General features: G+C 37.6%; 1 protein-coding gene across 1 annotated transcript in view; it reads right to left on the minus strand.

The window, feature by feature from the left end:
• Window positions 1–17,405, minus strand: part of LOC105363618 (homeobox protein PKNOX2) — a 30,009-nt gene extending 12,604 nt beyond the window's left edge. Inside the window, exons 1-3 of the mRNA XM_011501363.1 lie at window positions 17,112–17,405; window positions 699–931; window positions 487–667 (exon numbers count right to left, since the gene is read on the minus strand). Coding sequence (XP_011499665.1) covers window positions 487–667; window positions 699–841 — 324 coding nt within the window. The 5' untranslated portion in view covers window positions 842–931; window positions 17,112–17,405. The remainder of the gene's footprint in view (window positions 1–486; window positions 668–698; window positions 932–17,111) is intronic.
• Window positions 17,406–17,855: the final 450 nt, after the last annotated feature.

Below are 17,855 nucleotides of genomic sequence, written 5' to 3' on the forward strand. Positions count from 1 at the left end.
GTAAATTTTCGTATAATGCCTTTAATTTTAAATCTTTACATAAGAACGTTAATAAGGATAATTAATTTAAAGATTATCTGTGCTTGTTAAGGTTTCGTGTCACGAAGGGTGAGATAATTTGCTAAACGAACGTATCATTAAATGCGCATTTTTAAGCCTTTTATTCCACATTTACATTTTTGCTTCTCAAATACCATCTGTCAAAGATACTAATTGCGTATGTTATAAAATAAATTTTACTTCTTTACGGGTAAGGCTTGATCGCGATAAATCTCGAGCGAGTCGCAGCGCACACGATTCACGAAGCCAGTCGTATGTCCAATCGTCGAATGCTTAAACGAATCGTGAATGAGATCCCGAGGTATCCCGCGAGTCTTAACGCGGACCACCTCCACGAGGTTTTTCGACCCCGAGTATCGAGGGAAACGAGATTGAGGGGGTAGGTGGGTGGGGTTAGATCATCGGTCGCGCCATCTCCATACCCACCAGGCCGTCAATCTCCGGGTCATTGATGAGGAAGGGCTTGCGGTCTCTCTCCTGGTGCTGGACGAACGCCTGTATGTCCATGTTGAAACTCTCGGAGGTAGAGTTGTCGGAGCTCTGGGTCGCCTGCTCGCATCTCTCGAAGAGTAGCGCCAGCAGGGGGGAGAGCGGATGCTTGTAAACTTCTTGGTTTGCGGCCCGGATGCTTGTAAACTGCTCGCTTGTCGGCCTCGAACTGCGCCTGATCCTGGTGACTCGCGTAATCGGCTACCCCACTGGCAGGGTCCTGATCGTAGCCAGGGGTCACCATCGCTAGCGCCACCGCGGTGCTGCCCTCTTGCATTCTATCATTCCTCATAGGGAGCGGCAGAAGCCTCCAGCATCGTCGGGACTAAGCTCGCGCGGTCGACTGGACGCCGCAGCGCTTCACCGCGACGCACCGCGCGTCCTGGAATGAGAATTGAGACGGTCAGTTGACGTGGTGCTCGCTAAAATTCATTGCGCGTATGGGCTTGAATGGCCGTTGGCTCGATGGCAGGCCTCCGTCGGCAAGTAACCTTTTCCTAGGTGCTTGGTTACGTAGTAATTTAATACCCGGTCGGCTCCTTGCCGAGTAGCGCTTTTTATACTCCGACGTCCGATTTTTATAATTGCCTAGTAAGAAATGAGCTTTGATTGACTAAGTGATGGTTGGTTTGATGGTGGGACAGAAGGGCGGGGAGGGGAATTACAGGCAGCGTTCGTACGGAGTTGTTTGATATTTCCTTATTGCGAGAAATTATCAGTAAGCGCTAGCGTGTATTTATAAAGCCCGAGTGATTTGCGGATGGATTACAATGTAAATTTAGTACCTCGCATCACGCTTACGTGTTTAATTACTCGTTACCCATTTTGCAACATTTCCCATGCGTTTTATTATTTTTATGCATTTTTTTTTTATGCGCGCGCGTGTTTGTGTGATATCTCGACTTGGAAGAACAAATAGAAAATTTTAATACCGTGCCCAATGAAATATCGAATTTGAGAACATTTTCTACTTAATTATATGGGCTTTATTAATTAATGCATTAAGATCTAATATCAAATTTGAAAATGTAATTTTCAATATTACTACAGCATCAAAACTCATATCCTAAACTGGATCGCATTGTCATTACCGAAACACAGTTTCGATTAAAGATTTCGAGTAAAGCGCCTTTCGAACGTTATAGCATGTTTCTTTACCTGTCAATATTTAGTAATTAAATAATAATTATTATATTGTACGGGGCTCATTCTCTCTTAAGAAAAAGAAACAAAAAAAAAAAAAAAAAGAAAAAGAAAAAAAAATGCCTTGGTCTCTAGTTTTTTACTCTTAACAAAATTTATCTACATCGTTTATTGGTTCGAATCTCCATAAAATTCGCAAATACGTAATTGTCGTTTAAACTGGCCTAACCCAAACGTGCGACACAAATCCTTGATAAATACTATACGTATAGAAACGCTTGATCTATCTTTTATAATTGCTGCTGTGATTTGTGAAAAATACTGTGGGCGGGGTCATTTGTATCACGTACTACAAATATCGGGCAGCGTTACTATAAATCAATATTAAATCCGACCACGCAAGATGGCAACTCGAGTATCTTCGCGAAGGCGCTCGCGGATGTAAGTAACGCACGATACGCGCCATCTTCCTTGCATAATGCCCCTTGTTTGGTTGGAGCCGGGGGCAAAGCGTAAGAAAAAAGTACGAGGCGACTTTTGATTAAGTATTCATTGCAAAAAAGGGCGTCGATCTCGATTCGCGGCGCGAACGCACCTTTATCCTTCGTACGCGGCCGCGGCGACGCGTCGAACGAGCCCCACTGCATTTAAATGTCATCATTACGGGGCTGTCGCTGTCGCTCTTCCTCTTGTACACGAGCGCAGCCTCCTCTCGGCCGCAGATTCCCTCCCACTCTCTACAACTCGCCCCGCGACCTCAACCCCCCCCCCCCCCCCCCCACGCCCCCCACCCCCCCCCCCCCCCTCTCCTGACTTGGCGAGGAAACTTCTACTTTCGCTGGAATTCCTTCCTAGATTCGAATTTTCCCTCTAGCTTTTTCCTTTCGTACAAAGCTACAGAGACTCCAAGGCCGTTTGCGAAAATGCCCTTATGAAATTTTTAATAATTCATATTAAGGGATGTGTTTCGGTGCGAGGACAAAATAATGTAGCGGGCGCTAGTTTTTATTGACAGCTGCCAAGCCAAGGTATTGCATGTAGTGATTCAGCAAAATTCAGGTGGCTTTTATGATGCGACGGGCCAGAAATTATTTGGCTGCTCGCTAACAGAGCGCGTCCCTTTGTGCTAATTAAATTGTTATTTAAATGCGCGGGATCTGGAGAAAAAATTGTCATTGTTGGTGGCTTAAAAAATAAAAGTGATTTATGGAATTCTCGAGGACCGTTATCTATTTATGTTTTAATGAACAATCGTGTTGCTTCTCATTGGCTTTAATAATACATAAAGGAAGTTGAAAGGATAGAGTAGAGAAATTTCGAAAGTAGATAATGTGCTTTGATTTTCATGCCTTAATAATTAAACAAGCCGATACTCGAGCGCGTGCTTTACGAATCTTTTTTTTTTTTTTTGTTCTTTTTTCTTTTTTTACGCTTTACCCTATTCCTTCTGGATTTTGAATATTTTAACAAAACCATGAATAAATGTAACATCGTGGCAGTAATATTATTGTTAAAGAGTACATGATATTTTATTTCACTTCCTCTGCATAAATAACGTAGTACTAGATTTATAATTATGTCCATTATTCTCTATTAATTCATTACATAATATTAGTTATGCTAAACTCAGTCTATTATGGCTGTCTGGTTTGTTTTTTTGTTTTTATTTTTTATTTTTTGTTCATAGAAAGGTGGGCATTGTTGTAAGCTTTACCATTAATTAAAAGGCACGATATTAAATTAAAAGACTCCATAGTACTGTGTATTTTATTTTACTATTAATTTATATTAAAAATTAACTTTTTGTCAACATTTTCCTCTTTATCATACATTATTACCAAAGTGTACATTCATATTCATAATGTTTTCAATTAAAATATTTTTACGTAAAACGTTTTAACTACCGCTTGCACGTATCATCATCATACGACGTTCAATAAAACAATAAAATAGTGCCTTTATTAGCTCTCTAATAGAAATTGTAATGACAATTATACGATAGTAGATAGTCATTTTAAACTTATTTAATTATTTTAAACAATAATCTCTTAATGCTGTTACAAAAAAAAAAAAAAAAAAAAAAAAAAAAAAAAAAAAAAAAAAAAAAAAAGGACAAAGAAGACAAAACGTCTACAAGAATATCATACGTTTTGCTTTATCTTACGAGTTTAAATAGTAATTTTTTCATACATTCAAGTCAGAATAAGCATTGTTATTTATGAGGAAGTCGAAGAAAGATATAAATAAACCATATTATAAGTTAAAATTTTTAAACAATGTAAGTTTATCATTACGCTATGTAAGCCAACTGACAATAAGTTACATATAAAAATGCCGTCATTTCAATATTAAAAAAGAAAAGCATCAATATAAAAAAGCGGAGCCAACTTATTTACATCTTAGAAAAAAAATTTTCTCATTTTCATTAGCATGGTAATAATAATTACTTATTCGTTAACATAACGGCTTGTCCTCTTTGCCTAAAGAATGAATTTACGAATTTTTGACAACAGTCGACAAAGACATTAAAATCCCAGGAACAATGCTGTTTGTTGCACGGCACGTATACACGAGAGATAAATATTTAACTCGCCGACACGTCGAGAAAAGAAAGGAGAAGTATTATTCCCTTTGGCTTGTGATACGCATGTATCTGCCGTCAATGTTTTAAGTCGAGGTGAGGTGCACACATTTACAAACGTGAGGCAAAAGAAGTGTCGAGCCAACGTCGTTGAGGTGGGGCGTGCGGGTGGTGGTGGCAGCGAGGGGCCAAGGAGTTTTCATCCCCGCGAGGATTTGCTCGGCAGCGAGATGGAGAGAGCGGAGGCGAGGAGAGCTCCCGGTCTCCGATGCGAATCTCCCAAAGCCCGCGGAATTCCGAGCCGAGAGTCTCCGCTGCGTGAATAAATAAAACCAGGGGCACTTTGCCGACGCGCGGGGGGCACGTGACGAAAGCGACGACGAACTCGCGGATGCCGGTGGGCATTTATGCATTGCCTCCGCGGCTTCTTTTCTCCCCCTCGAGTTTTCCCGGGCGCACGTATAAGTGCGGCAGGTACGACGTCGGGAAAATTTTAGAGTTCCGTCTCGCTCGCACTTCCTTATGACTAGAATCACTGCGCTATTATAAGGTGGGCCCATTCTTGACGCGGGGATGGATGGTTTTGGTTTATTTATATCGGTACTTGTCATTTCTTTTGGTTTATGCTGACGAAGTAAATGCGTGTTAACGATGGGGAGGGGGGGAGGGGGCGCCGACGACTTTGTCAGTTAAAATTGATTTCGCTTTTATATAACAGGCCGTTCACCGTTTACACGTACCATTTTCGTAATTGCATCCCGAGTAATTAATTACCTTGATGGACTTTCTTTTTAATAGAATGTCTTTGTAGATAAGATGGCAAAGTATAAATTGTCGTCAACGTCGTTCGCTATCATCACGTTTTCAAGAATGATATATTATAACCGAACATATTTATAGTGCATATTTATAGTGTTAATACCATTACTGTGTATTGCTGCCATTGAGGCAATGTAGATAGTTATTAAACCGCATTAATTATATTAAATTTATGCCACCGCACAATTATTCCATTCAAAAATGCATAAATTGGTTTGGTATATAAAGGAGAAATCGTGGTCTTCGATACGATTAGGAAGTTTCTAATTTTAACGAATATCGGGCACCTCCTCTCCAAGTATTTCCCTAAGCGCGCACAAATGTCAACTCCTATCGATGCACATGTTGCGTGATCGTAAATTTATCAAACACACCGCGATAAGCATTTAATAGCAAAGTATTCAGCGAAATTTAAAAATTACGATTAGATAAATTGAAGAAGAAAAAAAAATTAATTGAATATTATTGATTTATTTTATTATTATGTTACTTTTTTTGCGCCCTACAGATGTCGCATTACACTTTAACGAAAAAATTTGTATGGCAAAATATCCACTGTTTTCCGTTATCGCGCAACACCACGTAATAGAAGCGTTCATTATAGTTTATCATTACCAACGGTATTTATAATTGTAATAAGTTTAGCTTAGAAAATCACAACCACGATGCATGAACACAAAACTAGCGTGAAAATTAAATAAATATTTGAAAATCGAGCATAAATTTGTTGAGTAAATTACCCTGACTATCAATAATAAAATTAACAAACTAAGCAGTAAAAAAAAATAATTCTTATTCCCTCACCGCAGAATGTTGCATCCATTTACGGCTTAACTCGTCCCATCTTTACATGACTGATTTTGTTTGCCAACTTTCCGAGGATTATGCATAAAATCAATAAGTGAATTTGTTACACTAGTCTCCTCTCTGCGTCACAATTGCGCACTACGCAAAATATTAGTTGATATTATCGTTTTACGTATCTATTTCTCACGCGTCTGTTAAAGCCTGCATATATGGTAGTAAAATATTCCAGATGTGTAAAGAACGTTTTTCCTAGGATAAAAAAAAAAAAAAATAAAATAAAAAAATAAATAAAAAAAACAAACGTAAAAGTGTATTAAAATGATAGCGTAATACACATGTTTTTGTGAATTTTAAATTTGCTAGGTTTCGCTTTATTTAAATATAACTAGCATCTCGCGTGTAGATTACAGCAGTTGTAATACGTTAGAAAATATAATATGTACAAGTAACGAGAAGATATGTCAGATAAAATATGTTGAATGTTTTATTAAAATGGTATAATTATTTATATAAGGGATATATGAGTAAATGATTTGAAAATCATTTAGCGAAAATCCATAATTAATAGTTTAATACTAAAGTAATTCGTACGGTAATGAAATACGATATATGAATAAATATCACACTGTTATTATTATACAATTGATAATAATAAATATTGCCCTAATGAATGACAACGAGGATTCATCGATTTTTATGTCTAGTTTAATTGAAATTTCGCGTACGCTCTTTTCGTAAGAAAAGGATAAATTTTTTTTATAGCTTAAAAGTCGATTGCAACGACAGAGATTAAAAGTAAAATAAAACAAGTATCGTATAAAATTGCTTCCTCATACTTATTTAATTACCATTTACGCTTGTTTAATTCTTAAAGTACTGGCATTAAAATACCATTCGTGATATAGCGACGATATAAAAGGCGTAAGATGCGCAATGAACTGGGAGGAGAAAATTATATTCCGATATTTGAAAATCCTTTTCCATTATTAATAGACTGCATTTTACTAGTCAATCGGTTGTTCCAGGTTTTATCGGATGCCTTTATGGAAAAAACCAGGTTCGTTAGAGTAATTCTGAGCATCGAAGACTCGTTAAATTCGGGATTATAATAATATCATTTTAACGAATGAAAAGGATATTTTCTTATTAAACGTTAACTTAGATACTGAACAATACATTAGCCAGCGATGTAACGAGACGTGAATTTATTGAAAATAATTCCTTTTAAGACCGTTGTTATTTAGCACTATATAAGAGACGAAAAGAGCATCTAACTTGTTACAAGGATAAATGTGCAGCGGATTATATCCACACTTGACGCGAAGTTAAGTTAAGTTAAGTTAGCGCGTACGCGTGACGTAAAATGGTGAGCGTTGCCTCGAGGTTTATCTGACGTAAATATTTCTCATCAAAGCAACATCTAAATAACAGCGAGCGTCGGTTGTCATTTTCAGAGCTCTCGCAATACAAAGCTTGCGAAGAGAGTCTCTCGCGCGTCTCGGCCTATCGTCCCTCATCAATTATCTAAAAATAAGTATCAAAAGCCGCGCAATAAAGCACGCGCGGCACTGAAATTAAGAGGGTCGGGGGGAGGGGGAGGGGGTTGTGGTGGTGCTGATGGTGGCGAGTTATGGTAAAGGACGTAAGAGTGGTGAGACGGGGGGAGGGGGAAGAGGAGGAGGAAAGAAAGAGGAATGGAGAAATAAACGAAAGCGGCCCAATAAAGCGAGAATCCGAGAATCTTCGCGCGGTAGGAGCGAAGCATAGGAGCCGGGTACGACGAGGCATACGCGAAGACGAACGCGAAGAAGCAGAGGAAGACGAGGAAGAGGAGGAAAAAAAGAAGATGGGTAAGCAGCTGCGTAGTTTGATGCTGAAACTGGTTCGCGAGGACGGGAGGGAGTGGATGCGATCGAGAGTGTGTCTCTTTAGGAGGGCGGACAACGGCTGGAAGAGGAACGAGGCACTCGAACCATTACTCGCAAGTGGCGCTTGCAAGGCGCACATCTACGACAATATTTATCACGGATAACCGTGAGGACAGCGGGCTTTCATTTCAAAAGTATTATCACCGATGGCCAGCGACCGAGCCGCTCTCCGGCGCTTTTCATTTCTTTGTAATTGTTCCGAGTCCAACTCATTCTCTCTCTCTCTCTCTCTCTCTCTCTCTCTCTCTCTCTCTCCTCTATGCGCACACACGTACGCACGGCGAGCGTGAGAGGGGGGCGGAGAGAGAAAGTAGTGACTGCTGTTATCGCTAGCCTTTTCCGTCTGTCTTTGTCATTCCGATCGCTGATATTGATTTTTCAGGGGTCGAAGAAGCCCAGAAGATTATTCTCGATCCTCCATTTCGCGCATTAGTCGTCTCGAAGAAATGATGTTTGCCGCGACCATGCATATAGACACCTTAACGTAATGTTCCACACCCTATGGCTTCATAAATTAATCTGATTTCGAAATAAGAGCAATTTGAAAGCTCGTTACTTGGATAATAATTAATATCCTCGGTGAGGCAGCTCGAGAAAATAATGGTTGGCTTGTGATTCACGTTCATTAACCTGCTGTAACTTCTCCGAGGTAACGGGTAATTCGACCGAATGTTTGCACACTAGTTCTCCAATCTAGCCGAGTGGACGACGTCCAACTGATAGATTGAGCGATTCGTCCGCGAAATTAACCTTCCATTTGAAATTACTATTCGACTTAAATAAGTCATATTTTTTGTCCGACCCACGATCACCATTATTTTGAAAGGTTTATTATGTCTTAAAAGGTCAAATAAACAGAGGCTTAAAGAATATAAGAATAATGTTAAAAACGTTTGTGCTCGACTCTTCAGAGATAAATTCAAAGAAAATATTATCAGCGTATCAACGAATGCGAATAGTTAGTTAATAAATTGTGATTACGTAGCGAGATAAATCTCAAACGGGTGTATATAAATTTTCATTTTATTTTTAGTTTAAAGCGGTAATCATAAAATGAACTTATTACGAAACAAGTAACATCATTAAAAGCCACTATTCCAATTGAAATGTATTATTGGAGTAAAGTTTCATATTTATCTGAAATTTGTAATTTCGTTTAAAGATTCATGGTAATTTAAAAAAAAAAAAAAAAAGATATATATATAATTTGAATATTGGCTAGAAATTCACTATTACTAATAATATAATTAAAATAAAACTCGAAAAATAAGACTCTTGACATTCTTTTTATTAATCCTATAAAATACTCTATTATTGCATCTGAAGTTCAATTAACTTCATATCCCATGCATTAACCATCGTCCCACTTTGCCCTTAATGTACGAATGCCAATGGACACAATGTAATCTACCGACATTTTTTCCCCATCTAAATCGTGGTGGGATGGGGGAGGAGGGGCGGCGCGGATATTGTTTACGCCGTTTCGTTTCTTTCGCTCCCCTTATTTTTTTTATTTTTATTTTTTTTACACTTTTTGCGTTGATTTTTGGGCGTTATAAACAGCGGGCGCAGCGTGCGTTTGCATTTTGGATTTGCTGCCGCGTGCAGAGCTAATGGCAAAGAGGGGCGATGCTAGCGAAATTGCCTTCGTTTGCTTCTTTGTGCGCTTGTTTACCTTGTTTCGTGCCTCTTTGCTAATTACTCCCATGAACGTTATTTAAGATAGGGGATATGAATTATTGACGCTAGCTCTCATTTCTTTCTATCTTAACAACGTTAATTTATTATTGGCTTATTAAAATCCAGAAGAAAAAAAGTTTTTCCCCCATTTGATTTTATGAATATTATAATCTATTGCGAGGTACTTGAAATTATGACGCTTTGTTTAAAGGATCGTTTAGTTTATATATTCAGTTTAAAAGACACTTAATATTTGATGTAGAAATACATTATTATTAATTACAGGACTTATTACTGCTTTACAAGACTTATTAATGCAATAATGAATAAAATTGCTTTATTAAAAATTTCGACTATGTCTATACAAACTTAAAGCATTGAATAAAATGCATTATATTTTTATGCATGATAGATACATGTATTTAATACATACATAAAATACTTTTTATATTCTTAAAAAATTGACACATTTTTTCACCCTCATTAGCATAATCAATAATAATGTTTAAATGTTTTTTGAAAGGTGCGTGTGTTTTTTTGCTTAATGATAAATAGATTTATTCCTAGTTGTCTTGCTTAATGTTCAATCTTGTAACGTTATAAGTACAAGTATGGAGCTTATCGTTCAAGACCGCATTTAACACTTTTCCGTGGAATAAAGTTACTCATCCGATTAATGAAACTCGTAAGCAAATAAACTTAGCTAAGAGGTTGGGGAACGAATGTGTAAATATCGTATATGTGTACTTATATATTATTATGCGTCGACAAATAGGGATTCATATAGTTTTCAACTTTAATTATTATAGTACAAGAAGCAATTACTTTTAATTAAATTATTTTTAATTTTACGCTCTTCGCATATTATCATATAAAAATTGCAATATAACATGATATGTAATCATTTGAAATTTGCTAATAAATAAAGCAATCTTTGATATTACGGATAACACTTTTTTTTATTCTTCATTTAAAAATTAGTATTTTTTTATTTTTTCCATAGAAGTCAATTACAGTGTTACAACGTCGTTATATTTTTTTCTTTTTAAATTAAATAGATTTACTTTACTATTTTCAACCAACTCTCTCTTATTATATTATTATATTTTCTCAAGAACGTATGCACAGTCTTGTCTAAGCAATTATAAATTTGCATTAAAAGTACAAATAAAATCATCGTTATTTTAGGTCTTAATCGATTATATCGAATCTAATGAAAGTGCAGTTATATAAATATTATTAGCATTAAATTTGTTATTAATTATTATTATTTATTTTATTTTATTTATTTATTTATTTTTTTTGTTATAAAGCGTTTTACAATTGATGTAAGCGTATAGATTGTTAATGGATCGCGCGATTGAAAATAATATTGACGATAAATTACTAAAGTAATAATAAATTGTCGAAATTAATCTTTTAGCTCAGTTCCAAGCCCTGATAATTCATATTTGTCATCTTTAGGATAAACATACACGGATGTTGTTTTACACTAAAGTCGTTGAAATATGCGAAGACAGATCGATACGATACCTCTCGTAGCGGAGAAACGATTTTGGGGAGGAAAATTATTAATCGTATCAAAGGGAATGCGAATGCCTATTATACCGCAATTACTTTATTCTTGGAATCCCTACGTAAGGTAGTGTCATTTAATATCGAGCGGAATGCCCATCCGTTATAATCCAGTTATTTCAATATAGATTGGAATTCCCGTCTATCGTAATACAATTATATTTCGTGGTTGTGATGTTTATCGCAGTAAGAGTAGGCGTGCACGCACAGTCCATCGCCACGTTTGCCCTCGATGCTGTTCACGGGAAAGTGAGCGACGATGGTCCGGGAGGTCGTTGCAGATCCAGGGAACCCGTGGTTCTCTGCCCTCGCGCTCGTAAAATCGAGTTTATGGTGAGCGTATGGCGGGAGTACAATGCTCTGATTATTGTCCCAATGTACGCAGATAAATGAGCTCAAGCGCGCGAAATAACCGACGATTTTCACGCTGCATTTTCGCGCGTCCGCGAGTGGAAAATTTCGGAGTTGGAGACACGATGCTGCTAAGACCCGACTGTGCAACATCTATAAGTAAAAATAATTTTACAATGTTTGGTGGAAAGTTATGATTGTTAATAACAAACGTGTCATATCTCGAACGTAAAGTAATTATCGAATATCCGTTACACTAGTTTGCTTATATGTTTAATAAATTTTCGCCCGAGACAAAAAGAGAAAAAGGATGAGATCGATAAAGCTCCGATTCCAGCAATTTATAAGCTAAACTGTAATAAAAATGTATATCTGTTTAACCCTTTCAATTTATTACTATCGTTCAATGAATTTTGCATGAAATAAAACTTTATAACATTTAAATCGAAAGTGTGTTTAAATTATTTTTAAATTGATATTTTATGTTATTAAGGATATTTTATCAAATTCAAACTAGCGATGGAATTAAATCCCTTTCAAGCATAATATGTTTTGTATACAAGCACAGTAATATATTTAATGGCCAGTTCGTGCATGGTAATAGAATTTCTTTCACTGTATGTATAAAGACAAAAATTGCGATTATTAGATTGCCTAATGAAGTGAACATATAGAAAGGTAAAACAAAAATGGAAAAGATGAAAATTGCATGTACGTATGAAAGACTTACAATGTGCAATTATGCCGCCTTTCTATAGAGTACGAATATACTATTGTTTCGAGCTCAAGTTTTCTAAATAAACTTATTTTTGTTAAAAAAAAAAAACAAAAAAACAAAAAAAAACGCGAATCTACAATTTATGTATATTTACGTTTTGTTATTTATTTAACAATTCATAGCTAAAATAGAAAAATAATTCTTTAGAAAATAAATAATTATCCTAAGCCGTATTACGAGATTGTATTGCTTTGTTTCTTGTAAAGCGCAATAAAGTTTCTAAGGTTAATTATTAATTTTTTTTTTTTTTTTACAATACTCTAAAATAACAAAACAACCAATGCTCATAAAATCATTAATGTTTCAAGAAATTAAGGATAGTTTTTTTATACGATAGCAAGAAGCGAAAGTCCAATTAAATAACAAAAAAGTTATAAGTTCTAAGCTAAAATTTAAATCGGCATTAGGATTAATAGATATTTTAGTTTACATTTATCTAAAATATTAAAAAATTGTAAAAATTGTTTACTGTTAATATTAATTCGAATGCCAATGTTACTACATAGTAGTTAGCTTCAGACCTACGATGAAAATATTAATAATCGAATGTATAATTATACGATCAAATGTAGTGTCTACAGTAAAAAATATAATGTATTACGTGTTTGAATACAATTCAAAGTATCAATTATAATACGATTTATAGCTCATATTGAAATCTAATTCAATTATATTTATCGCTATTAAATACATAGGTGTTTGTTATTTCAAATTAAGTATTGATTCAAAACAATAAAGAGTATATACATGTATATATATTGCAGAGAACTAGAGTTTAAACGAAAGAAAAAGCATTATTTTCAAATACTGCTATAACGATTTGTCATTTCATAACGTTTATGACTTTCGCACTCGAATAAATTATCAAGTGTTGGTGATAAAGCACTATGAGTTTTTTTTTTTTTTTTTTTTAATTTTTATATAGGTAATTTAAATTTGTTATAGTTTTAATTTTACGTCATTCGAATGCTTTAGTAAAGAACATCGGACTGATTAATTTTGTTGCTGTTGTTGTAGTATTTTTTATTCTTTATTTGGTTCCCGATCGTCGTGCAATGTCATAATGTTTAATTCCAAATTAATATTGATTTGTGCGATAATAAAAAAAAAAAAAAAAAAAAAAAAAAAAAGGAGAGAGAAGAGAGATAAAACATTCGACCATACACACATGCAATTTCTATTAGTGCCTATGTAATCAACCTTATTATTTCCATCTTGTTTCCTATTTTCCAATTATTTTTTCATAAATAAAAGTCAAAATAAATATATAAATATGTAACAGAAATATACCGAAATAAATTTTAATTCGAAATTAAAAATAACAAATCATATATGAAAATACGTATAAGGATTACTTTGAAAATTTGCAGAACTACATAAACTTGTATTAGTTAAGTTGTTGAATTGCTTAAAGTTAATGTTCAAACATTAACATTCCAAATTTAAAATACTTTACAAAGATTGATTATTAATGCACTTATATTATATTTCGATATTACAAGTCCAAATTTTATAAATAACTTTGTAATAAATATTGTTTGTTACATTATTTTGTAGACATTCATACTTTTTACATAAAATAACTGAGCGAATTAGAAAAAGTACTATGTATTGGCTGATTATTAAATTAAAATTGATTTTTTAACATTGAACAGAGAATAGATTATTTTCTTCACAAAACTTAGTAATATATCAGTAAAGAAATATATAAATTCCAAATTGTTTTAATATTTAAAATTAAAAAAAAATTAAACTATATAAGAGACCGAAGTTTGAGATAAAATTTGAATTTTCCGTATATATTTATTCATATCGCTTAAGAGTGTCGTTTAAGATTCTAATTTTTTACTTTATCGAAGATATTTTTATCACAAATTTTTTACTATATTTAACAAAATTATTTACCTGTTTAATTCTTATATATATATATATATATATATATATATATATATATAATATAATATATAATATTATAAGAAAGAATTTAGTGCAAATTGTACGAATAAAATATATAATATAATAAGCAGTTAGAAATGTGCTCTTTTTTTGCTATTTCAAAGCCCATAGAAAGTTTTAATTTCTTAGTAAAATGCTTAGCCCAAGTACTTAAAACTTCTCATTGTTTAACTAAACTATGTAACGAGGAGTGTAAAAATTTAAATAATATAATTTTTTTATTTTTAACAAAAACACGTTTTCATTTGTACAAATTTATATTTAAAATGCTAAAATTATCAAAATTTGTAATATTTTAAAAGATTCGTATGAATAATTATTTCACGAAAAAGCAATACACCAAAGTATGTATTCATATATATATATATATATATATATATATATACATACAGCCATAATTATATTAATGCCCAACACTTTTCAAACTTTTATTGACATAAAAATATTAATTCTTGAAAGAGCACGCACACGCGCACACCCACTGACATTATATATGCCTCTTTGTATATTTACGTTTTATAATCTTTTACGAAGCTGGTTAATTGGGGAATTTGGCATTTATATAATAAGTGATGGCAAAGGATAATTAAAAAGTTAAAATTTTAAAGAGAAGTAAAGAAGAAAAAATGATAAACCGAAGATTTAAAGGATGGGGCTGGAGATGTGAATTCTCGACATGTTTCGCGAAAGAGCATGAAAACTGCAAAACTCATTTCATATGTATCACAAGTTTAGAATTTCATAGTTTAGAATAAGAATGTTTTATTAATACATTTGCATAAATTAGACATTTTGCACTGTAAGCATGCAAATAATTTATAAGGATACATTGTGCCATGGTACTGCAAGTGTATTAATGAATTCAACTGGCTCATAGCGAGATAAAACGTCTTATAATTACAATGGTAATAATAGTAAGGGAAGGAGCATTATGAAGGAAAGCAACAATGATAATAACAAACATGCAATGCGAAATACGAAAGATCGTCGTTAAGCTTTGTCGTTAGGTTGCTGCTCTCTTTTAAAGAAATAGGTGTGGAGAGCCCCGGAGAAAGCGAATGTGCTTTCGAAAGCACACGCGAGAATTTATGATGGAAATTTCCTTCCGACTTTTTGTATACGGTATGGTTAAAAAGCTCGAGATACTCCGCGTCCATTGAAATTCGAATCTGCAAATCTCGAAATGCAGGCATTGGGAAGGCACCACCTCCTCCTCCCACTACTCTACATTACAACGATGCCTAGGTCGCGCCAATATACAATAATGTCCGACTCGATATGAACATCGCTCATATCGCGTTGCTATCTTAAAAGTGAGGGTCGAGCGAATAATTTGCAATGCGTGCGAGCGTGTAGGGCTAGAGGGAAGCTCTCGGAGTCATAAAGGGAAAAGAGTCGAAAACGGAAAAGCTTAGATAAGGAGGCATGGATCGACGGGGCCATACGGTAGAGACGCTTGGAACATCTCGCGAGGGTAGTCGTCCCGTGCATCAGGAACACCGAGAAAAGAAAATAAGCGAGCCAGTGACAATATCGATCGCATCAATCTGCGATTCTGTCATGAGTTTCGAGAGTCACAGCATCAGAAGCAGCAGCAGCAGCAGCAGCAGCAGCAGCAAAACGCCCGTGCCAGCGAGAAATGGGCGTTCACTACTGCTGCTGCTAGTGCTGGTGGTGTTGCTGTTGTTGCCGCTGCCACCACCGCCTCCGCCGCCTCCGAGCAATACTTTTAACCCGGCACGGAGTAGCTCAACCGAGAACAGTGCGCGTACCCGATGACTTTTTCGCACGTTGTAGCGCACGTAAGAGAAGGATAGCTGGAGAGTTAGTCGGCAGTCAGGCAAACGGATAAAAGATAGACAGATCTGGGAGATGTGTGCATGTGTGTGTGTGTGTGTGAGAGAGAGAGAGAGAGAGAGAGAGAGAGAGAGATTGCACGAGAAAGGGAGCGGGGGTGCAGGGGATCTAACCTCGAAATGTACGTCGGACCGCCGCGCGTTCCTGTTCGTTATTCGTATACACAGTCGCGCGCATATACATATACGCCCGTACGCGCTGACACGCTCGTCTATCCATCTTTCTCTCGCCGCCTCGTCCCTTTACTTTTTTTTTTCACTTTCGGAGGGACCCGATGTTTATCCGGCTTCTCTCATCCTTCTTGTCTCTTCATACCGACCGAAAATTCTCATTTTGCCTCACGCGCACCGCGTGCACTCGTGTGCGTGCGCGCTTACGTACGACGAGGCGCGAAGCGCCAAGCCCGAATGAAAGAAAAAAAAAGGAAGAAACAAAGAAATAAAATGGAATAAAGGGACGTATCGATTCCGTTGCAGTGGAGAAATGCCAATAATTTTGTTACGTTGCTCTCTCTTGCGTTCTTGCACACGCGTACTCATGCATGCATGCACGCACGCACGCACGCACGCACGCACGCACGCACGCACGCATTCTTTCTTTATCTCTGACTCCCTAGCTCCCTTGCTCAGCACACACGGGCTTTATTCGGCTCGGCATCTTGGATGATCCGTGCCTCTGCGTTCATGGATAACGCGCAAATAAACACGGGTCACGCACACTGGGTGGAGGCATATACGTGTGACGTAGGTCGGTGATTGAGCGAAGTAGCGCACGAGATTCGAATGGCCCCTCCGCGGGCGCGGAGTTGGTTTGGAGGTTATGGGCCAGCGGTAAGTAGAAAGAAGTTGATGAGCAAGGGGCTCGAGGTAAGCAGCGGCGGTAGCGGCGGCGACGGCGGCGGCGGCGGCGGCAGCGGTGGCGGCTCCGGGAAGGAGCTGCGATAAGGATGAACGAGGTCTTATCGCGGATACGAGGACGAGGACGATGACGATGACGAAGTGGAATAGGAATAGGAGGAGGAGGAAGAAATCAACGGGAATGATGCGAAATGATAGAAGAGCGGGTGCCGGGGGCCCTGTCGTCTCACCTCTCCTGTCGCCCGGCAAGCTCCAACTTCCCTCTCGCTCTCCTTCGGCAGGACACACGCGCGCGCGATCGTCGCCGCGCACAAAACACCCGGCACCTGCGCGGCCGGTCGTCCACACGAGGGGCAGAAGGTGCCCTCGAGGACGAGTGCCACCGCCGCACGTGTCTCCGGACTGTGGGGGACTGCGGGGGCCAAGCACGGCTGGGTGAAAGCCAGAGTCCGGAGCGCGCGTCTCCCCTGACCTGTCGCCGATCCTCGTCTACGTCCCTTCTCTCCACTTCGCCGACGACTCGTCGTACGCCGCGCGCACACGCACACGGGGGCGCGCGCGCACACATATACACAAGCGCGCACACACGAGGAGATGCGGCGATGCGGCGCGTGCGTGCGTGCTGGAAAACACTGATCGTCTCTCTCGCTCCGCCACCGCCGCCGCCGATACCGCCGACAAGGAGAGGGGCTGGACGAGCGGGTGGGTGGGTGCACGGGATCGTGATCGAGGGTTGGGGGTTGCGGTAGGAGCCGTTCGGCCGTGTATGAGTGCGCGCTCGCGCGCGCGCGTACGCGAGTCGCGTCGGTCGGACTCGTGGGGGGAACGACGGACGAGTGGAGGGTTAATGGAAGGGGGAGGATCTGTCGGGGTTGGGTTAGGGGCTGGAGGGGGCGACCGAGCCACCGCCAAGTGTTTCTTCTTATTCTTTTATCGAATTGGCCGGCGGGGGGAGGAAATGTGGACTGTCGGAC

Source organism: Ceratosolen solmsi, unplaced genomic scaffold, assembly GCF_000503995.2.
Source record: "Ceratosolen solmsi marchali unplaced genomic scaffold, CerSol_1.0 scaffold3, whole genome shotgun sequence".
NCBI classification, from domain to species: Eukaryota; Metazoa; Arthropoda; class Insecta; order Hymenoptera; family Agaonidae; genus Ceratosolen; species Ceratosolen solmsi.